This window comes from Ovis aries, chromosome 7 (assembly GCF_016772045.2).
Source record: "Ovis aries strain OAR_USU_Benz2616 breed Rambouillet chromosome 7, ARS-UI_Ramb_v3.0, whole genome shotgun sequence".
Classification (NCBI taxonomy): domain Eukaryota; kingdom Metazoa; phylum Chordata; class Mammalia; order Artiodactyla; family Bovidae; genus Ovis; species Ovis aries.
Window position 1 is genome coordinate 63,108,528 of NC_056060.1, and position 27,305 is coordinate 63,135,832.

At 38.9% G+C, this 27,305-nt stretch overlaps 1 protein-coding gene and 1 long non-coding RNA gene across 4 annotated transcripts in view; one reads left to right on the forward strand and one right to left on the reverse strand.

The window, feature by feature from the left end:
* SLC30A4 (solute carrier family 30 member 4) overlaps positions 1–26,623 on the forward strand; it is a 55,920-nt gene extending 29,297 nt beyond the window's left edge. For 2 of the 3 annotated variants that reach the window (XM_060418650.1, XM_060418649.1), the window contains exons 4-8: positions 1,565–1,718; positions 3,161–3,362; positions 4,180–4,285; positions 5,047–5,181; positions 24,332–26,623. In XM_060418650.1, the coding sequence (XP_060274633.1) occupies positions 1,565–1,718; positions 3,161–3,362; positions 4,180–4,285; positions 5,047–5,181; positions 24,332–24,516 (782 nt within the window). In that variant the 3' untranslated portion in view covers positions 24,517–26,623. Of the gene's footprint in view, positions 1–1,564; positions 1,719–3,160; positions 3,363–4,179; positions 4,286–5,046; positions 5,182–5,797; positions 11,774–24,331 lie in introns of those variants that run through there. The other variant, XM_004010647.6, reaches the window with a different exon arrangement.
* Positions 1–27,305, reverse strand: part of LOC106991282 (uncharacterized) — a 39,214-nt gene that overhangs the window by 8,915 nt on the left and 2,994 nt on the right. The window contains exon 3 of the long non-coding RNA XR_003589922.3: positions 2,331–2,362. This is a non-coding gene — a long non-coding RNA (uncharacterized LOC106991282). The remainder of the gene's footprint in view (positions 1–2,330; positions 2,363–27,305) is intronic.

Here is a 27,305-nt window from a genome sequence, read left to right on the forward strand (position 1 = left end):
CTATTATATGTAATATTTGATAAATAGATTCTTAACATACCTCATTTTGTACATGTGCAGCTTGTCAATCTTTTCTTGTGATTATCAATTTGCCTGATTTTTTTTCTTTTTATTTATTTGTTTAAATATTTATTTATTTGGCTGAGTCAAGTCTTTGTTGTTACATGCAGAATCTCTCACTGTGGCACACAAACTCTCTAGTTGTGGTGCATGGGCTAAGTAGTTGTGGTGCGTGGGCTAAGTAGTTGTGTGTGGTCTCAGTAGTTGTGGTGCGTGGGCTCAGTAGTTGTGTGTAGAGTTAGTTGCTCCAAGGCATGTACGGTCTTAGTTCCCCATCCAGAGATCGAATCCATGTCCCCCTGGATTGCAAGGTGGATTCTTAACCACTGGATCACCAGAGTAGTCCCTTTTTTTCCCCTTTTTAAAACAATATAAATAAACCAACAAGGACCTACTGTATAGCACAGGGAACTGCACTCAGTATTTTCTTATGCTGGGGCTTCCCCAGTGGCTCAGAGGTAGAGGGTCTGCCTGCAGTGCAGGAGACAGAGGTTTGATCTCTGGGTCGGAAGATCCCCTGGAGGAGGGCGTGGCAACCCACTCCAGTATTCTTGCCAGGAGAATCCCGTAGACAGAGGAATCTGGCAGGTTATGGTCACAAAGAGTTAGACACAACTGAAGTGCTGGACACAACTAAAGTGACTGAGCATAAGAGAAGAAAATCTGAAGAAGATATATATATACACACTGTACTGTACAACTGAAACTAACATGATATTGTAAATCAATTATACTTCCATTAAAAATACCTAGATATATGACTATGGCTTCCCATTATGTATATACCATAATGTATCCATTTAAGTTCCTTATTGGTGGGCATTTAAGATGTCTCCGGATCTTTTTTTATACTACAGGCTAAGCTACAGGAGAAAATTTTGTAGATGTCTTTGTATACATATGGATGTGTTTCTATTGGATAGATTTTTAAAATTAAGGAATATATGCATTTTAAAATTTTATTCGTTTTACTAACTGCTCTCCAAAAGATAGTTTTATTTTATGCTTCTATCAGTATATCTTTGCTAACTATGGCTGTTAAACGTTTTAACATTTGCCAACTTAGTAAGGGGCAAAAGGAATTATTTGAATTTCTTGTATTATGGTTGATTTTGATATCTGTTTCTTTTCTGTATATTACTATTTGTGTCCTTTACCCATTTTTCGTATGGGTTGTTTGCTTTTTTATTGATTTGTAAGTATATCATCTATGGAGAAGTTAGTCTGTAATCAAGTATGTTACAAATTCTTTCTCAGTTTTTTTCCTTTTGTTTATAAATATACATAATTTGACCCTAAAGAGATAAGAAGGAGGTGGGGAATGGTGGGAATGATTTAATAGAGGATCCAAAGCAAACAACTAAACAATTTTTTAAATAAGAAAAATAACATGACAAAAATAATATAATGCCTTTATCTCCTTAGAGGGAAGATGTAAATTAGAGACTGCACAGTATTTAGTATGTATGAAGTATAATAACCATTCTTTTATTTTTCCTTCCAGAGGTTCTGTCAGCTATGATTAGTGTGCTGTTGGTGTATATACTTATGGGGTTCCTCCTCTATGAAGCTGTCCAAAGAACTATCCACATGAAATATGAAATAAATGGAGATATAATGCTCATTACTGCAGCTATTGGAGTTGCAGTTAATGTGATGTAAGCTGTATTTTTTAAAATTTTTAATAACTTTATTTTTTAAAGCAGTATTAGGTTCACTGCAAGCACTTCTCATATGTACACTATCCCAACACATGCATAGCCTCCCCCATTATCAGCATCCCCCACCAGAGTGGCACACTTGTTATTAATACAAGCCATGAGCTCTACACTGACATGTCATTACTGCACAGAATCCATAGTTCACATGAGGGTTCACTCTTGGTGTTAAACTCATTCTATGAGTTTGGACAAATTTATAATGACACTATCTACCATTATAGTATCACACTCTATATTGTGTTCACATTAATATTTTCAAGTACTGTGAACTTAGAGACTATTGTGTATGCATTCAATAATGTGCAGTGATATTTTAATATATTTTGAAGTTTTATAGTACATTAACTTTTCTGCTAAATGTTAATAAAATGCTGTTGTGGAATTATATAAGTTTCTCATGGGTTTGCTCAGGTATACTGAAGTTTGACTAACAATCAGGAATTTAAGTAGGACACAGTTTTTAAAATAACTTTTATAGCATTTTTATTTTAATAAGTTTTTCTAACTACCAACGTTTTTCCTAAAACCTACAAAATCTTTAATACTTACTTAATCATTTGGACCAGGGTTCTGTAAACTTTCTGTAAAAGGACCAGATAATAAATATGTTAGTCTTTGAGAGCCTCTTTTACATATACTCAGCTCTACTGCTATAAAACAGAAGCACCCACATTTAGTATGTAAACAAATGAGCATGGCTGTGTTCTAATAAAACTTTATTTGCAAAAGAAAAAGAAAAAAAATGTATAAAACAGGAAGTGAGCCAACTATGGTCTACAGACCCTAGTTTGCCAGTCCCTGTGCTAATGGCCTCCATTCATACTTAGAATAAAATCAAAACATTTTACCATAGCCATTTTGTTAGATCCTGTGTACCTCTCCAGCTCACCTCCTAGCATCTTGGTCACTTTATTCTAGCCACAGTGGCTGTCTTGCTTTTAAGAGCACATTTTCAGCCTAGGGCCTTTGCCCTGGTGGTCCTTCTGCCTGGAACACTCTTCCACCACTGCTTGCTTCCTGACTTCATTCAAGTCTCTACTCAGAATCCTAGTGAGGCCTTTTCTCATCACTCCCCATCACTCTCCATCTCCTTGCCATGCTTTACTTTTTCTTCAAAGCATTCACATTGTCAACCAGTACATTATGTATTTATTTGTTAATTCTCTGCCCTCTCTACTGGAACATGAGTTCCATGGGGATATGTCTGCCTTACCACTATTTTGACCCCAACACCTAGAACAGTACCTGATACATAATAGGTGTTCAAATATTAATTAAATGAATGAGCTTCATGTTGCCTCATTAGTACCTGATTAGTAACAAATATTTTAATCAATAATATTAGAAAGAATAATAATCTTTTCTTTTATTCTTAACAGAATGGGGTTTCTGTTGAACCAATCTGGTCACCATCATGCCCATTCCCACTCCCTGCCCTCAAATTCTCCTACCACAGGTCCCAGATGTGGACACAACCAAGGGCAGGATAGCCTGGCAGTGAGAGCTGCATTTGTACATGCATTGGGGGATCTGGTACAGAGTGTTGGTGTGCTAATAGCTGCATACATCATACGATTCAAGGTAACATAGTCACTAATTCTTCTATTTTGAAATATTATTTAATTTCAACATTAAAAATGACTGAACTTCCCTGGCAGTCCAGTGGTTAAGACTCTGTGCTTCTAATGCAGGGGGCATGGGTGTAATCCCTTTTTGGGGAACTAAGATTTCACATGCTGTGCGGCTCGGCCAAAACAAAAAACAAAACTAAACTAAAAGTCACGATTATCTTTTATCGGTATGCTAGACACCAGTGCCAGTCCTATTCACTTTGCGTTATGCAAACATACCTGAACTATCAGTATCGCTCTCATACTAGCACTAGTCAGAATAGTATCACCTCAAGGAATAACTTATCTATTGGTTTTGGTAGTGCTTTCACTGAAAAACTCAATTTTAAGCTTTAACACTCAACTACTAGGTACTAGAATATATACCGCAATGAAAATTCAGAGATCTGAGTTCTAATGTTGGCTCTGGCTGTAATGCTTTGATCTTAAGCAAGTCCCCCAGCTCTAAACTTGAGTTCTCTCCACTTTAATACGAGGGGCTTAGACCAGATGGATAGCTGCTGAAACTCCTTTCAATTCTGATGGTCTGTGGCTTGTGGGTGGAAGATTTAGAGGAGGCACAGAGGAAAACAGTGGAACAAATGGCTAAACTTCTGGAAATGGGTCTCACAAAGAACAGTAGACATTTCTCGACTGGCAATATCCAAGTTTTAAAGATATGCTCCAGTCCTGCTAAAGAAGGGACAGAGTATGCCTTGTTTTGCTTTTCAGACTTGTTTTATATCTGTTTGTATTTAATCACACAATTTTGATTTGTCTCTTTTCAGCCAGAATACAGGATTGCTGATCCCATCTGTACATATGTGTTTTCATTACTTGTGGTTTTTACAACCTTTCGAATCATATGGGACACAGTAGTGATAATTCTAGAAGGTAAGCTGTCTGGTATCCCCATTGTGAGTTAATTATTTCCCTAAATCAGATTGGGGCTGTTGGTGGGAGGGATTCTCTAGGGTAGGAGTCATGTCTTTCTTTTTACTAATACTTATTAGTCTATAATACCACCTTACATGAAAAAACATACAAGAGTCAATGCACTCTCCCATCTATTACCCATTTGATCTTTGTAATAGCCAAGAAAAGTAGGCAAGGCAAACATTATTATCCCCATTTACCAACAACAAAACTGGCACAGTGGGGTAACAAGTTCATTAAGGTCATGCTGCTAATAAACTGTGGAGCTAGGACAAGAATGCAACTCATGATTCTTAATGTAGTTATGTTTAGTAAATCATGTATTAAGTCTGTAATTCCCATTTAACTTGCTATTCAATCTCTAACATTCCTGCCTTACTAAATATAAGCATGTAACCATGAGTTCTCAAAAGTAGGTTTATCATCATTGTATGTTCCTTTTTCTTTTTGTCTGTCCTAGCTTATTTATTAAAGTATTCTGATTTGGTTGACATTTCTTTTTGGTGAGCATTTTTTTAAGTATTTATTAACCTCTAGTGTATATCCTGCTATATATATATATGCATAGTTTATCTTAAAGTTTTAATATAATTTAAAGTATTAATTTAAACTGAATTAGGTAAACCCATTTGGTTTCTTTTCTTAAAAAATGTCATATTAGTAATATATAACTTTTTTCTTAAAATAGCCTTTATTTATAAATGATCCATTCTGAATAGGTGTACCAAGCCATTTGAACGTAGACTGTATCAAAGAAGCTTTGATGAAAATAGAAGATGTACATTCAGTGGAAGATTTAAATATCTGGTCTCTCACTTCAGGAAAACCTACTGCCATAGTACACATACAGCTAAGTACGTTGCTGACGGTAAATGCTGGGGTTGGTGGACTTCTATCTTTGGAATTAAACAACTGTCCTTAGGAGTAAATAGGAAGACTTTTCTGCTAGAAAGATTTATTTTAAGGGAAGGGTGAAGCTCTTCAAAAGGTGAGTTGCAAGTCAATATAATGATAGCAGAGCAATCATTTTCTCTTTGATGAGATATTACAGATTGATTTTTTGCCTTCAGATTAAAGGCATAAAGTATATTTACCATGTTTTTTCTATATAGAAAAAGCTAGACTCTATGTTTTTATTTAAACATTTCACAGATTGATGCTTTTTATTTTTTATCAAAATAATACACGCTTATGACTTTTTAAAAAAGACTACAAAAGATGAAAGACTAGTAATTGATGCCTAGTGTTCTTTCTCTATGCAAGAGTGGACCAGAGAAATTGGAATAAGAAGAAGTTGTTCTGGCTTTGTGAACTGAAACACTTCTCTAACAGAACAGCTTCAAGAGGGTAGAACTCACACTAATAAAAACATGTACACAGAATAGTATGATTGTTTTTTTGCCCTTTATCTTGTTCACTAATATGTAACAGTGTGCAGTGAATAGTAATGATATTTTCTTGATATTGCAGTTCCTGGAAGTTCATCTAAATGGGAGGAAGTACAGTCCAAAGCAAAGCATTTATTATTGAACACGTTTGGCATGTATAAATGTACTATTCAGCTTCAGAGTTACAGGCAAGAAGTGGAAAGAACTTGTGCAAACTGTCAGAGTCCCAGTTCCTAACTGTGTATGTATGAGAGACTGCTGCCTTATTTATCCTGCAGTCACAGATGTGAGAGCAATAAATGCACACCTGAGTGAGGAATGGAATCCCTGACAGCAGTGTCACTATCAAGCACCAGTCTCTCAAAACAGACACTCCAGCCTGTCAGTGCTAGTTTCTGTTTAATGGTAAAATGAGACTTCACCATGATTCTCATGTGAAGATGTTTCTAAAACACTGTTTACAGAATGAGACATGACTCTACAGATACCTCATAGAAGACAATCCAAGACCGTACTTCACTAATTATGACAGTACATGTCTTAAAGAAAGCATCAAGAATTCAGTATTTGCATTTAAAAATCCTTTTTAAAGACCATTTTTATATCAAGCCAGTGCTGGAAAACGGATTTTTTTTTATTATGTAATCTTGAACCCAGCTTCTTGAATTTGACACCCAGCTCTCTTTTTACCAAATTTCTCAAAGTACTACTAATTATCCAGAGAGTGGAATAAGCATGTATTCCTAGAGTTTCAGAAATGTTTTATTTCACAAATAAGTTTGAATCTTACTGTTATACTTTGTAATCACCTTTTCCCAGATAGTACAGGGTTTTGTATCTCACAGTTAGCATTTTTGGTTATTTGTAATCTTATCAGAATCAAATATTTACATATTGTGGCCACTGATATTACATTGTTTAGGAGATATTTTCTGTGTTATTCTGAATAGCAGAAGTGAATCATAAACTCAAATTATAATATGATACTTTGAAAAAAAAACTTAGGAGTAACAATGGGGTGTGGGGTTTCAGATTTAAGTCTTCCTGAAATCACTTGTTCATGGAATTATTTTAAGAACAGCAAGAGACTGCAGAAGGTAAACAATGACCCTCTGTCCTTTTAAGAACTGCCTTGCCTTTTGTACAGGAAGTTGCTTGGTACCTTCCTTCCTGCTTCCATACCAGTTAATCTGTGGGAGCCCTTTCAGGGTAGAACTCTGGGAAACTAAGTTTCAGTGTGCCCTCCACCTCTCATGTGTAGACCAACCACGTTCCTCCAGGAAGAATTTCAGATCAATGGTACGGGTTAGGGATTCTCCGCGGACTCCAGAAATCCCAGGATATAATTTTGAAGTTTTTCCAATAATAATATCATAACAGAAATGCCCAAAGGGACTGGGGGAAAATATTATTCTGAGAAGACAAAATTTTCAAGGGTTTTTGACCTTGTGTGTTCTTGTGTTTTGAAGCAGGGGAATGGGGATAGACATTAAATCTGTTGTGGGGAGGCTAAACATAAAAGTTTTCAGAGCAGAGGCAACTAATTGGTAACGATTGTGTTAAAGAGGCAGCTGTGAAGATTCATGTTTCATTTTGCAACTGTTGGTTTTGAGATTATGCATGTTAGAAATCCATTTTCAAGAAGAACAGTTTCGTATACCAAGAACAGATACAGTCCCTTGATTCCTCAGAATCAGAGTAGAGCAGCAGTGTACCAAGCAAGTTGTGAACTGAAATCCTAGATGGGCATGCAGATGACTCCTGATATAAATGAACAGGACACACGCTTTATCTTTCTGCCAAATACCTCACTATGTAATAAACCTAAGATAAAACCTGGATTTACCCCAAAATTTATTGTTGACAGTATCCAGTAAAAGGGTAGATGAGGATTAATGGTTCCTAATAAAACTTCGTGTTTGTTGAATAATAACTTTATGAGATTCTTACTGTGAATCTATTTTTAAAAAAAGATTTGAATGTTTCAAAAATTTCAGTAGCACATAAGCTGTTGAAATCAAAATAAATATAAAATTAAAATACAGAGAGCAAGTAAGAATAAATGAGAGGCATTTCAGTGGACATTTGGGCACTTGTAGACTTTGCGCACTTAGCAAGAGAAGGAAAAATAATATGCATTAATTATGCTAATAGATTTCCCCGTATTTGCAAATTGTTCCTCATAGCTACCCAGCTTGTTTCTTATAAATTTTCCTTTATCTTAAATAGCTATGTCTGACTTTTCATAAATAACCCATTCCTTGGAAAGTTACTTGATGAAATAGTCTGAAATACATTTGAGGATTGAAAGGATCCTTTTGTAAAACGCAGAAAGACCAAAAACTTTTGTAAATCTTACAGTGTTCTCCTAAAAATGAGAAACACATGAAGTTTTCCTATGCTTTGCTTTTTGTAGCAAGGACTATAGACTTTGTACTGGTACTTCACTGGGAGTATAAGATTTGAGAATTGATAGATTTAACTTGTAACTTTGTAAGACCCACAGAGAAGGATGTGAACTTAGCAGATATGACCAGGAATTGTACAATTGGTCTGTCCTTCCCCCGCCTAGTTACAGCCCCTAGTTATACTCCTCAGCCAGCTGTCAAAAAGGGCTCTCCATTGTCCAGCAAAGGCAGTGGCTGTTTGTATAAACACCTAGCATTATTAATTTTGCATAAGGAAAACAGATCACAACATAAAAACTGGGCAGTTCTTCAGTGAGGTGTATTTTGGTTATTATTTGCAAATAATCAGAGTTACTTATGTGTATAACCTGTGTTCCATAGCTCTGGCCAGATGCAGCATTTTAACTTTCATGGCCTATTGTTTCATTAATGACCATACTGCTTTAGAAATATAACATGGGGAATATAGTTGCATAAGGCATACTTCAGAGGGCTTTGAAATGCAGAACCAGAAGCGACAGAATTCCTCCATACATTTTCCATTAGCTATTCCCTGTGTAATGTGAGCCTGGATTTTCACAACTTGCAGCTCCCATCAGTACTGCTTGCCAAATCACTAGATTTCTTATTTTACTGTTTTCCACTTGGGGTGCTTCGTTCCCATTTTCTAAAACTAGTTTCCTGCTCTTAGGAGTCTCCGTGTTCTGGTTCTACATCTTGAGCTCAGGTGTCCTCACTGAATGTTTGTCTTCAGTAGAATTTTCCCAGAATAGACACAGGCAGGATCAGATATATGAGCTTCCCTTTCATTTTAATATGAGGAAAAACCATCCTTCAGAGACAAAGCACCACTTATAAATGTGTTTCTGGGTAGGGTAGAACCTTTGTTTAAGCTGCTGATTGTTCCTGATCCAAATTTTTCTGCATGCCGAGCTTTATGGTAAGTATGGTAGATGCGCTGCACAATCGCAAGCCAGGATCACTGCTAAGATTCAAATAACCACTCTCACCACAGAGAAGCGCTCACTTCTGAAACAAGCACAGTTGGCTAAATGTGTTTTCTTCAGTTGGTTCAATGAAATAAGGTGTTCTTATATAGAATTTGAGCCCCTTTGGAATAAGGTTTTAGACACTTTTGCTGTTGCCTCTGCCTTACATAGAGTAAATTTAAAGTTACAGAATGTGTTCACAAGACTAGTTCATCGGGTTCAGTTTGTCTTTGAATCAAGCTTCACTTAGGAGCCAGCTGGGTATTATTAGTCACAAATGCAAAGTGACACTTTGCAGTATGCTCTGTTGAGGGGAGGCCAGCTTGATCCCCCAAATTGTTGATTATGCCTAATGTCTCTCTAACCACGATATCATTTGCAAACCCTAGCTACAGATCCGTCCTGTGAATCCCACCAGACAGGGCTTCACATTTATGTTACTGATCGCTAGCCAGGGATATTGCTTGTGATGCCAGTAGGAGCACACAAACTGTAGAGAAGAAGCATCGTGGGAAGTCCTCAGTGTTAAATTGTGTGTGTGCCCCTCCATTACACATTCCAGCCAGCCAGTCATTGGATTCTCACTTTCAAAAGATTTAACCCATTCTTCTAGTCAAATTGTGATGACCAACAAACATTTTCTAATTTTTGGTAAGATTGGAAAACACTTAAGAAGACTTTCCCAGTTAAACCTATGACAGTGTCAGTTTAAATATTACAATTAAGTATATTCTGAAATAACTGCAACAAAATTAAAATGTGCCAGTATGTCAGCTTTGCACCTGAAAGATAATGTATATTTGGAAAGCTTATGCTTCTCTAAATAAATACATGTTAATAAGTAAGCCATATCACACTTGAAGAAATTGTATATACTTTCCCATATACACTTTCAGAAACCAGGTATTTTGCATAAAGATTGATTTTAGAAAGATTTTGAAGCTGGAGTCTGTCCATGTAATTTAAAATCAAACTATAGTATATGTATATGTACTGAATCTGCAATCTTCAAATTGTAATTTCCTATACATTTATTAAAGTATTGTTTTGCCATGTGGTTTATTAAAAAAATGAAAGTGTACAGTGCCTTAAAATTCTATGTATTTAAAATTGAATAAATAATCATAATAGGCCTCAAAATGTAATCTTCATAGAAAGAAAAGCATTGAAAAATAGATTTTAAGCTATCTAGTTTTAGAATCTCCAATTTAATGGCCTCTTAGATGTTTAAGAAATACACCTGAAGAAAATCTTTCAGAGAGGATAAAAGAGAGATTGAAATAACTTTTATCTTTTTATATCCATCACTTCTTAAAAAAATTTGGGGGGCCATGCTACACACAGGATATTAGTTCCCCAACCAGGGATGAGCCTGGACCCCCGCAGTGGGAGTGGGGTGCCCTAACCACTGGACCTCCAGGGAATTCCCATATGAGCCCCTTTTGATGTCCCTGCAGCCCAGCAACAACGGCAGAAAAGAAAGAAAGAAGCTGCTGTGGGAGTGAGTTTGGTGAGGTCCATCGGAAAGTGTGAGCTTAGTGCCCCAAGGACCTCCAACTGTTTCACACCAGGGCTCAGACACCACACCTCACTGGCCCATCTGCCACAATCTGTTTGTATGGCCCAAGTTGCTGAGGGTGGTTTTCTCATTTTTTAACGTTAAAAAATCAGTAATATTTCATGATGTGAAAATTACATAAGGTAAATTTCAGCGTCTGTAAATAAAGTTACTTGAACACAGCCATACTCATTCCACCACAACTGCACTCATGCTACAGTGGCAGAATTGAGTAGTTGTGACAAATATATTTACTGCTTGTCCCTTCATAGGAAAAGTTTGCTGGCTTCTGGTGTGCCCTGTTGTGCCATTTTAGGACCATAACAGCATAAATGGATGCAGCAAGCTCTCAACAGCCTGCTTGGAAGTTCCTGTGATTAGTTGATCTGACAGCTGAGTCACCAAAAGATCTTCTCCTCCCTTTATCATTTGTCTTTTCTTTATCTCCCTTGGAGTCTGGGGCCAAAATATAGAGAAAGGGTAGCAAGATTTCAATCATCATATGTTCTACATAATATTCAGCAGCAAAGCCATTTTCTACAGCACCATGATCACCAGCACCATTTAAGAATACTTTTCAACATAAAGCTTATTCACCTGAATTTTAAAATTTTGCACATAAGTTATGACCCCAAAAATGAATGAAATAAAAATATATACATGTTGAATACCTTATGTAGTTGGTGCTACCTGGGAGTTCACAAACAAAAAGATAACATTTTATCTGCTAAGTAAATTGAAAATTGCTTATAAGGCTTTTAAAAGAATATGTCCTTTAAAGTTTTTCAGGTACCCAGCTAGTAAAAGACAACTATTTTTGAAAATAATAATACAGTTTTAGATATATTAGTAAGCACTTATATGTTACATACTCTTTGTGACATACTCTGGTCTATTTCTGTTTTTTTGATGTTTTATTTTTGGGGTTTATGTCATATATTAAAATCTTAATTTGGGGTACCAATCTTATAAACTTGTTTATGCTAAACTTTCAGCCTTGCTTAATATATTAGAATAATATTTTGGGGTTATATTTCAGTTCCAACTATGATCTTCTATAATTGCTATAAGCTGTGAAATAAATGAAGCATATATAGAAAGTATGAAGCCTATGACTAAATATCTCTTAGTGAATCATGGAGATAAGATGTTTAAACCTCCTAAAATTGTAAGGTTCAGTGAAGTATCACCAATGAGCTCATCATTTTCAAGCAGCATTCTGGTTTATGGCTCTCATGTGACTTTCACAGGACATAAACTGTAAACTTGGCCTGTGGGTATTACCAAACATGAAGATGATATTTTGTAAGTTACCAAATAGCTTCCATGCATCCTGGTCTGGACTCTTCAAAGACTTGTTCTGGTTTGACTTTTAAATTCCTATTGTCTGTGACTCACTTCCCAGTTTCTGCACAGTGGTTTGTGGGTTGTGGTGGTGGTGGTTTTTTTTTTTTTTAATACTTTTTTTCATTTTAACAAAATGCTGACAGTATGGAGAAGATGTGTATGGGTAGATTTTTCTCCAAAATATACTGAGGTATTTCTTGTTAAGAGTGTAGGATTTTTTTGTTGTTGTTTCCTTGTTTTTGAAAGAGAAAGAAAGTGGCTTTATTACTTTGCCAAGCAAAAGAGGAACACAGTAGGCTAGTTCCTCAAAAACTGTGCTGCTGGAATTGCTGGGATTTTTTTAAATAGGAAACTTTTACAGACTTCATGAAGCAAGGCTAGCCTTAGAGCAAGACTGTTCCCTTGACTTTCCTAGGATTGAGGAAAGTCAGCCTGTCCGCACCTTCTCCTATCACCATTCCCCTATATCCTTTCCAAAAGAAACTTGCTAACAGCATAAAGGTAACAGGGATATATTTACCTCTGAACAGTGATTACATTGAATGTTTGGCCTCGAACTTCAAAACTGGGGTGAAGGTAAGAGTTTCCTGGACTTCCATTCACTAATCTATCATATTCAACTGTGAAGGCTAAGGCAAATCCTAGTTCCAACAGGTTTTTTAATCAGTTACAGCTTGACCAAAGTTTCAGTATTTTCAGAACACAAGCATATTCCATCCTCTCTTTGCTTTCTTGTGTAAGAACATTTTCCAAAGCCCAGGATATTTTTTTTAATCCCTAAGACAAAGTATTACAGAATGTAGAGTGTTTTAATCATTGATATATATATATATTTGATCTTAGAAGCAGTCTTGAATTTAAGATGACATGGTACTGAAATCAGGACATCTCAAAAAGTTGGCTCTGTTGGTTGGAAATTTTCTCTTTTTCTAGAATAGGTTGAGACTCCTTCCAGATGCTGATTTTATAATCATTCAACTAAATATTGCTCTTTGAAGGCCACCTTCGTACCACTGAACACATTACGGAATAGAGCATGAAACTCCTATGTATTTTTTAAAGTTACACAGGAAATTAAACTCTATTATGTTTTTGGAGAGTATGTTGGGTTATACTGTCACCCCTACAGATAGATCCCACTCCCACTAGAGATGGCTTGAAAAACTGTAGGATGAAATCCATCCTTTGGGTAAAAATACAAAATCCTTCTAATTAATGACTGCTTACTGCCATCCTACCTCCCCTACATCAGCCAAACTACAGTCAGCTCTTGGTTGATGGGAGAAATAATGATTGCTAACATGTACTGATCCATTACTGCCCTTCAGACACTCTACCATGCACTTTTTTATGTATTATTTAATCCTCATGATGGTCCTCTGAAGATAATTATAATCTTCATTTTGCAAGTGAAGAAACTGAGATCAGAAAAAATTAAGTGACTTGCCCAAAGTCCCATAGGTCGAGCAGTAATTCAGGAATAGAAATCACAGATGACTCCTAAATATAGTTACACACATGTAATACAAAAACATGTAAACGTAATACTAAAGGGATGCAATATAAACTAATGCAGTTGCAATCACAGCCAGGTTTTAGATAATAGGTGTATAAAAGTAAGAGAAGTATAATAGTTTAGGGAACGTTCAACCTTATATAATTACTTGCATGATTAGCAAGAAAGCAGCCAAAAGTTTACCGTTTGTTAATTGAGGTACCAGGATGGCACTGAATCGGGTCCCAGCATATTCCCTTCCCTGGCCCTTCCTCTCCTTATTCCTCAGCCCTCAAGGCCATGACTGGCAAGGGTTGGGATCCAGGCCACAGGCCTTGGACGCCTCCTGCCCTGCAGCCAGCCACTCCTTTAAGGTCAGGACACTGCATTTCCCAGCCCACAGCTGGTCTTGCTTGTGAAGCGGGAAGGGGAGGGAACTCCATGTTACAGTCAACATACCATGGCATCTATTGGTCTCAACAACCCCCCAAATTTTAATTCATGCATGGTTTGGCTGGGGGAGGAAGGGGTTAAATTAAGAAGGGCCTGTACCCACCAACTGTCCATCACCAAGACGGGATAGAGACGAAGAAACAGCTCAGAAATGCTGCATAGAGAATGTGAACCCACAGGAAACAAAACACAAGCCTCTGGTAATTCATAGAAATTTTCAAGAAGAGAATGAACTTCCCTCAAGTCATGGAATTATCAGCTAAAGTTGATCTCATCTTGCTTGGGAGTGGGTATAATCTGGTTGTTATCTGGGTTAGTTACTAGGTAGCTCCAAACCAAACAGATGCTCTCATTGTGAGCTCGCACAAAGGCAAAGTCTGACTAGGTTACCATCCTGGTTCTCCAGAAGAATGGGGGAAAATCACTGAACTTCTCTGTGCCTCAGTTTCTCCATCTGCAGAATGGGGACAATAAGTGTCTCTACTTAATGTGACTTTTACAAGAATTAAATGACCAATATAATCAAAGTCTTAAGAACACACAAAACTCGAATATCAGCTATCCTAATTACTGCAGGTTAATTTCTTCACAAATGCAGACTTAAAAAAAAAAGAGCTGAGCATTGCATCTTGCAAACCCAGAACAAGACAGACTTTCTTATCCTCTGCTCCTTCGTCTCCTTCTTTATCTGGAAGACCTTTTCCTCAAGTTGTTTACCTCACAAAAATCAACTCATCCTTAAAGACTCCTCAGGCATTATCTCTTTCAAGAAGCTTTCCTTGCCTTCCCTATTAGGAGCCCCTTCTCTGGGCTTCTTTGGTGGCTCAGACAATAAAGAATTCGCTTGCAATACAAGAGACCTGGGTTTGATCTCTGGGTCAGGAAGATCCCCTGACAAGGAAATGGCAACCCACTCCAGTATTCTTGCCTGGAGAATTCCATGGACAGAGGAGCCTGGCGGGTTACAGTCCATTAGGTCGCATAAAGTCAGACATGACTGAGCAACTCACACACACACACACACACACACACACACACACACACACCTCTGTGCTCACCTCCCTCATTCTGTCACCATCACCCTGGAAAGCCACCACTGTCTGATTACCCACAAGCCCCCTGGGTGAGACCTAGGTCTGCTCTTCCAATCTCCAACGTTAGAGACACCGGAGGGCTGCATAAATGTTCCCCCGGTTGGAAACTATACCATCATCAAATATCAATTTATACCCAGAAACTTTTTTAAGGCGCCCTGAAAATCCCCACCGCCAATGTTTTAACCTCTTCTCTGTAATGCCACTGAAACCCACTCTTCTATAAAAATATTCCAGATTGGTTTTTGATACTTAGGATATGTGTGATTCTACTACTGCTATGCAAGTATTTATGGTTTTATCTTTTTAAGACTGCAACAGAAATTAGACACTTTTCTGAAACACCCAAGACAGTTATGCAATTAATTGCAACTACACTGGTGCTCTTTGCATGCAAAGAGTTGACTCATTTGAAAAGAATCTGATGCTGGGAGGGATTGGGGGCAGGAGGAGAAGGGGACGACCAAGGATGAGATGGCTGGATGGCATCACCGACTTGATGGACATGAGTTTGAGTGAACTCCGGGAGTTGGTGATGGACAGGGAGGACCAGCGTACTGCAATTCATGGGGTCACAAAGAGTCGGACACTACTGAGTGACTGAACTGAACTGAAACTGGTGCTAACAACCAGCAGTTTTTATCACTTGTATAGCCTGATAATCTCTCTTGGAGTCCAATGCAGTGGTAGAACTGAGCTGGTTCCTGTCAATTCTAGTCTTCTTGATGACAGTTTGTTTTTATAAAAGACTTTAAAAAAGATGAATTAACAAAGTGATTATTTTCTGCATAGGGGAACAGCTCAGGCTACTTTCAGATAATCGATGAATTTTAAATCAGTAATCTTAGTGTTAAAGCATATAACCAAGTATACAAAGTACACTGGATTAAAAGGCACAAGAACCAGTTCTGGTTCCAGCTATTCTATACATGTTTCATTTGACAAGTTACTCTTATATTTCTATGCCTCAGTCTGGCTATCTGAATAATAATAATAGGGACTTCCCTGGCAGTTCAGTGTTTGGGACTCTGTGCTTCCACCACCAGGGGTGCAGGTTTGGTCCCTGGTCTGAGAACTAAGACACTACATGGTATGGCCAAAAATAATGATAATAAATGTTATTATTATTTTTAAAACACTGATTGAGTGCTTAGGACTGTATATACCAGGCCTTGTTCTAAAAGGTTCAAGTATTTATTTTTTTCTTAATCCATTTCATGTAGAGACATGCTCATTTTCACTTGGGGTAGTTAACTGTTCTAAAAGCTTTTCAGGTTTTTGAGAATCCTACCAAACAAATCTATGAGTTATTATAATCCCATTTTTATGGGTGAGGAAGCTAAGGCAGGGAGAGGTTAAGAAACTTGCCTAAGGTTAGCCAGTAACCTTGAGCTGGGACTCAAATCCAGGCAATCAGGCTCCAGTGTCCACTCTCTTACCCTTTATGATGTGATTAGAGCTGTGACTGGCCACATGGGTTATCAAGTGCAATGTTGTGCGGTGCTCTCGGAGGGTCAGGAGGGCTTGGGCTCACTGTCCTGGGCCATTGCAAGAACCCACCTGCATGGGTGGGATGGACATGGGAGAAGAGGGACCTAGCAGGACTGTGCCTGCTTCATCAGTGATTGTCCAACTGGATGAACAGGTTACCGTATCTCTGGCCCCACGTCTCCCAGGACTGCCTGAGGCTCTCTAGAAGGTTTTGCAAATAAAGACCCCAAGGGGCTATGCTCTTCGTGCCTCTTCTCCTGTACACTTTGTGGGTGAGACACTAAGGCGAGACAGCGTGGTGCAGTGGAAAAGAGAGGGCTTTGATCCTGCCCGCAGTCAGTCCAAATTCAGCTCTGTGAACTAGGCCCAAGGTCAGGGCCTTAGTTTCTACAGAACAACTCAAGCCTATGTATCAGATTGGTACATGCAGCCCTTGAGGAGGAACCAGGACTCTTGAATTGCTGTACATTGCTTCCTGAGGGGCTTCTCAGGTGGCAAGTGGTAAAGAATCCACCTGCCAATGCAGGAGACATGGGTTGATCCCTGGGTCGGAAAGATCCCCTGGAGTAGGGAAACAGCAAGCCACTCCAGTATTCTTGCCTGGAAAATTCCATGGACAGAGGAGCCTGGTGGGCTACAGTCCACGGATTCGCAAAAAATCCGGCAAGACTGAATAAGCACACATATTGTTTTTTGATGGCTTTTCCTTTGTTTCTACGTTCCCTCTCTTCCCTAATTAGGAAGTCTTTGAATCTGCCCTTTGAAACTAAAGAAGGTCTAGGACCCTGAAGCCTTTTTCTACAAACAGTAAGGACGTGGGTCGCATGGAGGGGACTGTATCTGGGAGGGCTTCACAGGGTCCCGCTAGCTTTCGGTCTCCCCTTTTCTTTGATACTCCTCAATCCTGAGGGGACAAGTGTGGGACAAAAAAAGAGAATAAAGTTTTGGATGGAGAGGTTAATCATAAACTTGGCCAGGGTACTCGGTTTTAGGGGGACTCAGTTTCATATCATCTAGGAATATCATCTTAGTCATCTTTCATGCCAGTAACTCGAACTCTTTTGTCTTGCTGAGTTCTCACTGGATCTGCAAGGTTGAGGTTTAAGATTTTATTTTTTTAGAGAAGTTTTAGGTTTATGGCAAAATTGAGAGAAAGGTAAGAGATTTCCCATTTACTTTCTGCATGCAGAGTCTCTCTCACTGTCAACATCCCCTCACCCCAGAAAATAGCGTCTTACTAGCTTTGAAGGGACTACTTCAAAGAGTTAGGGGAAGAGCCAGTATATGTGTAAAATTTTTGGCTGGGAAATACATGCATCCAGCATACATTTTGGTAAAAGATGACTGCTAATCACAAAGAACAGACATCCCCGGTTAATGATTTTCATGCTTTTCTACATATGAGAAGGTGCAAGAATCTGGAATCATTGAAATTCTTCCTTGGATATGCATCTTAACTACCAGGGACTGGTGTATCCAGAGTACAGAATGTGTCACCCTGTTTTTCCATCCTGAATCTCCCTTAGGACATTCTGTCAGTGAGTGATGACTTAACCCACATGACCAGATTGTGAGTGATGCTTTGTTCTTTTTGTTACTTCTTGTTGTTCAGTCACTAAGTCGTGTCTGACTCTCTGCAACTCCATGGACTGCAGCATGCCAGGCTTCTCTGTCCTTCACTGTCTCCTGGAGTTTGGTCAAACTCATGTCCATTGAGTCTTCCTATGGTGGTCCAGTGGCTAAGAATCTGCCTTCCAATGCAGGGGATGTGGGTTCCATCCCTGGTCCAGTAACTAAGATCCCACATGCTGCAGGGCAACCAGGCCTGTACGTGCCACAACTAGAGAAGGCTACTCACTACATCAAAGAGTCTGTACACCAAAAAGGAAGACGCAGTGTAGCAAAAAAAAAAAAAAAAAACAGAACAAAACAGAAATCCAACAATGACAAAAACACCTATATTGACACATCACATCATTATCACCCAAAGTCCATACTTTAGGGTTCACTCTTGACGTACATTCTGTGGGTTTTGACAAATTTATAGTGGCACGTATTCACCATTAATCTGTGCTCTACCTGTTCATCCTTCCTCTGACCCAACTCTAGACAAACACTGATTTTTTTTTTTTTACTGTTTCCATTGTTTCGATGTTTCCAGAATGTCATATGGTTGGAATCACATAGTACGTAACCTTTTCAAGTTGGCTTCTGTCACTTGGTGATATGCATTTAACTTTCCTCCATGTCTTCTCATGACTTGATAGCTCCTTTCTTTTTAGTGCTGAATAATGTGCCATTGTCTGGATGTACCACGGTTTATTTATCCATTCACCTACTCAAGGACATCTCGATTGCTTCCACGTTTTGACAATTATGAATAAAAATGCTATAAACATCCAAGAGCAGGTTTTTTGTTTGAACATAGTTTTCAGCTCCTTTGGTTAGATTCTAAGGATTGTGATTTGCTGGATTATATGGTAAGAGTGAAAAGTATTAGTTGCTCAGTTGTGTTCAACTCTTTGGGACCCCATGGACTGTAGCTCACAAGGCTACTCTGTCCATAGAATTCTCCAGGCAAGAATACTGGAATGGGTAGCCATTCCCTTCTCCAGGGGATCTTCCCAATCCAGGGATCGAACCCAGTCTCCTGCATTATAGGCTGATTTTTTTGTTGTTGTTGTTTTACCAAGAATAGATTGTAAGTTTTTACTCTGTTGACCACCCCATCCTAGGAACTCACCTCCTTCAGTCTGTGTGTATTCCCTCCTGGTTCTCCTTTCATTTCTCTGCTGCTGCTTCTGGCTTCCTTACTTTCTCCTTAAATATTCCTTACATGCAATGTGGCTTGCACATGGTAAGCACTCGGTAACTATCAATTTCCTGCTCTGACTCCAGATACTCGTGCTCCAGCCAGGTCCAGCCCTCCCGGTGGCTGAATGGGCTGAGGAGACTCCAGAGACATTATACCCTCTGCTCTCATGCTTCTTCTGAGAGATGCGCAGCTCTTGCTGGCAGATGCCTAGGGAAATTGCGGCTCAAGGGCACCACTTCATCTTAGCAACAATTAAAGGTGGGAAAAGTGAAAGTTCTTGTCCCTTTTAGGATACAGCTATTTCCTTATTTTCATTGGAAAAGACCTGATGCTGGCTAAGACTGAAGGCAGAAGAAGAAGAGGGCAACAGAGGATGACATGGTTGGATGGCATCACCGATTCAATGGACATGAACTTGGGGCAAACTCCGGGAGATAGTGAGGGACAGGGAAGCCTGGCATGCTGCAGTTCATGAGGTCACAAAGAGTCGGACACGACTTGGCGACTGAATAACAATTCCTTCATGATCAACACACAGTTCAGAAATATGAACCAATGAAACAAGCAACTCTGCCACAAATCCCCAAATTATGGAAAATGTATATTCAATGAGTAGAAGACAATGAAACCACACAAAGAAGAATCACATTTAACAAATTCTGCTAAGGAATATGGATGAGTCTGTTAGGAAAAAATGAAAGCTGATTCCTGTCTTTCACATCATGCGGCAAAAATTCCAGATCAGGATATTCTGTGGAATCATATAAAAGATTAATGACTGATATAAAAACTTTTTGCTCAAACACATTAGAGAAAATTTATCTACCATGTCCTTCACCTAGAAATACACAATATACATTTGACTCTTTGTTCACTAGTGCCTCATAGTTGGTGCTCAATACATATTTTGTTCAATGAATAAACTACCATATTTATGATCTGATAAGTAATGTAATAAAGGAAGTTGTTTAGTTTTTGTCTAATTCTTTGTTCTCCAATATTCTTTGACCATGGAACCCCTTCAGAAAATGCATTAACATTAAAAGAGATAAGAGGAAACTGATTTGGGAAACACTACTTAGAAGAAATACACATTTTACCTTAATTTAGGAAGAAATATATGTATGTTTACCCACTCCAGTGTTCTTGCCTGGAGAATCCCAGGGACAGGGGAGCCTGGTGGACTGCAGTCTGTGGGGTCACACAGAGTCGGACACAACTGAAGTGACATAGCAGCAGCAGCAGCATACGTATGTTAGGTAGTCAAACATGAGTGGGTCCATGCACTATCCTGAACTGGGTCATCTTTCTCTCCTCCACCTGGACTCTGGTGATGAGAACATGCCAAAGACCTTCTTTCTTGTGGCCAAGGACCCCTGCTAGGTATCTAGGCATATCATGACCAGGCAAGAAAAAAACCACCAGCACACATTGGCACACAAGTACCAAGACCTAAAAGGTGACTCAAAGTAACCTGGGCTTCATTGTGCTGTATTTGTAATAAATTAGCACTGCAGTTTTTGACCCCCACGATCACCACCATGGGTTTCCCCGTGAAAGCACCTGCACATGAGGAGAAAAGTTATATAACCTAAAGCTAACTAACTTGCCAGTCAAATGACATGGGGAGGCACCAGCACTCTTAACACACCCAGCCCTACCCCACGCGGGGCTGCTTCTGGTTTCCAGACAGCCGGATCTCATCCTTTCTTGAGAGGGTACTTTCCCTTTTCTTTAAAACTCTTGCTACTCAAAATGTGGAAGCAACATAACTGTCCATAAACAGATGAAAGAATAAAGCAAGTGTGGCATATACATACAATAGACTGCCATCCAGCCTTTAAAAAGAAGGAAACTCTGCCATACGTGACAACATGGATGAACCTGAAGGCTATCATGCTAAGGGAAATAAGCCAGCCACAGGGAGACAAACACACGATGCCACTTACATGAAATATGGAAAAGAGCCAAACCCATAGAAATAAACGACAGAATTGCAGCTTTCAGAGGTTGAGGAAAGGCATAAATGGAGTGTTGATAATCACAGTTGAAAAATTTCAGTTATGCAAGATGGATAATATGTAGAGATCTGCCGAACAATATTGTGCCTATGGATCATGATATTGTATTTTACACACTTAACATTTTATTATGTTAAATGTTAAGTGTTCTAACCATAATAAAATAAGTAATTAAAAAAAACATCTTGTTAGCACCTTGATCTTGAACTACTGGCCTCCAAAATTCTGAGAAAATAAATTTGGTGTTTAAGTCAAACAAGTAAATAAACAAACATTTTGTTACTTAAAACTCTATGTCCCTGAACTGAATCCTTTCCCTTGAGAAAACAATAATCAAGAAAACCACCTATCATGTAAGAAACGAAGTGCCAGTCTATGTTCGATACAGGATACAGGATGCTTGGAGCTGGTGCATAGGGATGATCCAGAGAGATGATATGGGGTGGGAGGTGGGAGAGGGGGATTCAGGATTGGGAGCTTGTATACATCCGTGGTGGATTCATGTCAATGTATGGAAAAACCAATACAGTATTGTAAAGTAAAATAAAGTAAAAATAAAATTAAAAATAAAAAAAATAAAAAGCAAAAAAAAAAAAGAAAGTCTTGGAAAAAAAAAAAAAGAAAACCACCATTCCTCTGGTGACATATATATTATTACCATTAAAGTACTTTTAAAAAAAATAGATGAAAAAAATGGAAAGGTATAACCACAGTGTATTACAAAAGAAAATAAAAATTAAGATGGAAAAAAGTAACCATGAGAACTGGAGGAATTGTGATAATTGTGACAGATACAAATTTGCTAATAAAATATATAAAGATCAAATATAGATCCATAGAAAAAACAAACTCCTAAATAGGCAGAGAAAACACTGACCAGCCAGTATGTATGAGGGAATTCTTATTAAGCATTTTAAAGGAAAATGTTTAGTTTCACTAATAACTAAGGAAATGTAAATTAGTCCACTTCCATACCATTTTGCCAATGTTAAATCCACAAACTCTTAAAACCCTGTTTTAGAAACACACACTTTGGAGCATTCTTGAGTTGCTATAGGTTAATACAGTCTTTCGGGAGGACAGTCTGACAGTTTATAAAACAAGACATTAAAATGGCCATACCCTTCCTTCAACCAAATTATTCTACTCATGAAAATTCCCCCTATGGAAATACTTCAAGCGTTAAAAAAAAAAAAAAAACACCCAAACAAAATGCTCGCCTAGGGCAAGAATCTGAGAGAAGAAAGAGAAGCAGACCTCCTAGTGGGAAGAATCTGAATTACCTGGAACCTTTTTTGCAGCCAAAAGCCTGAGTTTCTGATACCTTCCTTCCACACTTTTGCCTATATTACCCTGGTTAGGAATCCCACTCTACCTTTCCACCTTTAACTATTTTTATTTTTTAATTTTATAAATGAAGGGTTAAATTATTAACACAGTTAAAAAGTGTTATTTTTAAAGTGCTCAAATCAAAGATAAATGATCACAATGTGAACACACCCATATAACCACCAGGTCAAGAAATAAAACATCATCAGCCCCAGCCCAGTCCTGATCTCTGCCTTCATCCTCCACACCATCATCCTGACATCCAACACCATAAAATGACTTGCCTCTTTGACTTATACAATCATTATGACATAGTAGGCATTGTTTTATGTCCAATTTCTTTTTAATATTACATTTCTAAAATTCACCTAGCTGTTGCTAAGGGGCTGCGCTTTGCTTTTGTTTGTTTTGCTGTTAGATATTCCATTGCATTAATATACTACAGTTTTTTTCTTTTTATCTAGCCTATTGTTTGTTTACGGACATTTGAACTGTTTCCACTTCTTGGTTATTACCAGTTATGCTGTTCAGTTCAGTTCAGTCGCTCAGTCATGTCTAACTCTTTGCAACTCCATGGACGGCAGCACACCAGGTTTCCCTGTCCATCACCAACTCCCAGAGCTTGTTCAAACTCATGTCCATCAAGGGGGTGATAACATCCAACCATCTCATCCTCTGTTGGCCCCTTCTCCCGCTTTCAATCTTTCCCAGCATCAGGGACTTTTCAAATGAGTCAGTTCTTCGCATCAGGTGGCCAAAGTATTGTAGTTTCAGCTTTAGCATCAGTCCTTCCAACGAATGTTCAGGGCTGATTTCCTTTAGGATGGACTGGTTGGATCTCCCTGCAGTCCAATGGACTCTCAAGAGTCTTCTCCAACACCACAGTTTAAAAGCATCAGTTCTTCAGTGCTCAGCTTTCTTTATAGTCCAACTCTCACATCTATACATGACTACTGGAAAAACCATAGCTTTGACTAGACAGACCTTTATTGGCAAAGTAATGTCTCTGCTTTTTAATATGCTGTCTAGGTTGGTTATAGCTTTTCTTCCAAGGAGTAATCGTCTTTTAATTTCATAGCTGCAGCCACCATCTGCAGTGATTTTGGAGCCCCAAAATAAAGTCTCTGCTTCCATTCTTTCCCCATCTATTTCCCATGAAGTGATGGGACCAGATGCCATGATCTTCATTTTCTGAATGTTGAGCTTTAAGCCAACTTTGCACTGTCCTCTTTTACTTTCATCAAGAGGCTCTTTAGCTCTTCTTTGCTTTCTGCCATAAGGGTGGTGTCATCTTCATATCTGAGGTTATTGATATTTCTCCCTGCAATTTTGATTTCAGCTTTGCTTCATTCATGCTGTTAACAATGTGTATGCATCTTAGGGTACATGGGCATATATTTTTGTTGTGTATATACTAAGGAGTCAGGTTGCTATGCTACAGATTAAGCCATTTGTTCAACTTTTTTTCAGATAATGCAGAACAACTCCCTGCAGCAGTGTATTTGAATACCCATAACCCCACATTTTTGCCAACTTGGCACTGACAGTCTTTTATTGTTAATTTTAACCATTCTGGAGGGTAAATGGTGACAATTAACTGTGGTTTGAATTTGCAGTTCCCAACAACACAAGAGAAGACTCTACACATGGACATCACCAGATGGTCAACACTGAAATCAGATTGATTATATTCTTTGCAGACAAAGATGGAGAAGCTCTATACAGTCAACAAAAACAAAACCAGGAGCTGACTGTGGCTCAGATCATGAACTCCTTATTACCAAATTCAGACTCAAATTGAAGAAAGCAGGGAAAACTGCTAGACCATTCAGGTATGACCTAAATTAAATCCCTTATGATTATACAGTGGAAGTGAGAAATAGATTTAAGGGCCTAGATCTGATAGATAGAGTGCCTGATGAACTATGGAATGAGGTTCGTGACATTGTACAGGAGACAGGGATCAAGACCATCCCCATGGAAAAGAAATGCAAAAAAGCAAAATGGCTATCTGGGGAGGCCTTACAAATAGCTCTGAAAAGAAGAGAGGCAAAAGGCAAAGAAGAAAAGGAAAGATATAAGCATCTAAATGCAGAGTTCCAAAGAATAGCAAGAAGAGGTAAGAAAGCATTCTTCAGCGATCAATGCAAAGAAATAGAGGAAAACAACAGAGTGGGAAAGACATGCAAAGATGGGCTCGATAAAGGACAGAAATGGTATGGACCTAACAGAAGCAGAAGATGTTAAGAAGAGGTGGCAAGAATACATGGAAGAACTGTACAAAAAAGATTTTCATGACCCAGATAATCACAATGGTGTGATCACTCATCTAGAGCCAGACATCCTGGAACGTGAACTCAAGTGGGCCTTAGAAAGCATCACTACGAACAAAGCTAGTGGAGGTGATGGCATTCCAGTTGAGCTATTTCAAATCCTGAAAGATGATGCTGTAAAAGTGCTGCACTCAATATGCCAGCAAGTTTGGAAAACTCAGCAGTGGCCACAGGACTGGAAAAAGTCAGTTTTCATTCCAATTCCAAAGAAAGGCAATGCCAAAGAATGCTCAAACTACCACACAATTGCACTCATCTCACATGCTAGTAAAGTAATGCTCAAAATTCTCCAAGCCAGGCTTTAGCAATACGTGAACCGTGAACTTCCTGATGTTCAAGCTGGTTTTAGAAAAGGCAGAGGAACCAGAGATCAAATTGCCAACATCTGCTGGATCATGGAAAAAGAGAGTTCCAGAAAAACATCTATTTCTGGTTTATTGACTATGCCAAAGACTTTGACTGTGTGGATCACAATAAACTGGAAAATCCTGAAAGAGATGAGAATACCACTTGACCTGCCTCTTGAGAAATCTTTATGCAGGTCAGAAAGCAACAGTTAGAACTGGACATGGAACAACAGACTGGTTCCAAACAGGAAAAGGAGTACGTCAAGGCTGTATATTGTCACCCTGCTTATTTAACTTACATGCAGAGTACACCATGAGAAACACTGGGCTGGAAGAAACACAAGCTTCAATCAAGATTGCCTGGAGAACTATCAATAACCTCAGATATGCAGATGACACCACCCTTATGGCAGAAAGTGAAGAGGAACTAAAAAGCCTCTTGACAAAAGTGAAAGAGGAGAGTGAAAAAGTTGGCTTAGAGCTCAACATTCAGAAAACGAAGATCATGGCATCCAGTCCCATCATTTCACGGGAAATAGATGGGGAAACAGTGGAAACAGTGTCAGACTTTATTTTTGGGGGCTCCAAAATCACTGCAGATGGTGACTGCAGCTATGAAATTAAAAGACGCTTACTCCTTGGAAGAAAAGTTATGACCAACCTAGATAGTATATTCAAAAGCAGAGACATTACTTTGCCAACTAAGGTCCGTCTAGTCAAGGCTATGATTTTTCCAGTAGTCATGTACGATGTGAGAGTTGGACTGTGAAGAAAGCTGAGCGCCGAAGAATTGATGCTTTTGAACTGTGGTGTTGGAGAAGACTCTTGAGAGTCCCTTGGACTGCAAGGAGATCCAACCAGCCCATTCTGAAGGAGATCAGCCCTGGGATTTCTTTGGAAGGAATGATGCTGAAGCTGAAACTCCAGTACTTTGGCCACCTCGTGGGAAGAGTTGACTCATTGGAAAAGACTCTGATGCTGGGAGGGATTGGGGGCAGGAGGAGAAGGGGACGACCAAGGATGAGATGGCTGGATGGCATCACTGACTCGATGGACATGAGTCTGAGTGAACTCCGGGAGTTGGTGATGGACAGGGAGGCCTGGCGTGCTGGGATTCATGGGGTCGCAGAGTCAGACACGACTGAGCAACTGAACTGAACTGAACTGAACTGATGCAACTTAAAGTCAAAGTCCTCCCCCTGGTGGATAAAATCTGAATTACTTGGAAGGTTGTTTTTTGTTGTTTTTGTTGGTTTTTTGGTCTGAGGCCCTCCATCCCATCTCTTCCTCCCCCAGGAGTCTCCAAGAATGAAAAGTCGACCATCTTTCATAAATTCATCATGCAATGGATATCCTTTTTTATGAAGTACCCCTTTATGTCTCATACATTTTTCTGAGCTCATTTTTCCATTGAGGTTTTTTATATTAACTTGTTATCTGCATATGTTGATGCACACACACTTTCCATTTTAAGCTTTTAAATAAACTCATATTCAACACAACACACTTTCCATTTTAAGCTTTTAAATAAACTCATATTCAACTCAACATTGTAAATCAACTGTACTTCACTTAAAAATCAACTCATTTTCACCTACGCAAGAGGCTCAATGCAAGTTCAACTTTGTCATACTTAGATGTTACCAGTAGATAGCGCCATAACCTTGCTCCTGAGCCTTCCAACTGGCTATGCCTGAATTTCAGCTGCTGCTGCTGCTGCTAAGTCGTTTCAGTCGTGTCCGGCTCTGTGCGACCCCAGTGACGCACTGGGGTGGGTTCCCATTTCCTTCTCCAGTGCATGAAAGTGAAAAGTGAAAGTGAAGTCGCTCAGTCGTGTCTGACTCTTGAGCAACCCCATGGACTGCAGCCTACTAGGCTCCTCCGTCCATGGGATTTTCCAGGCAAGAGTA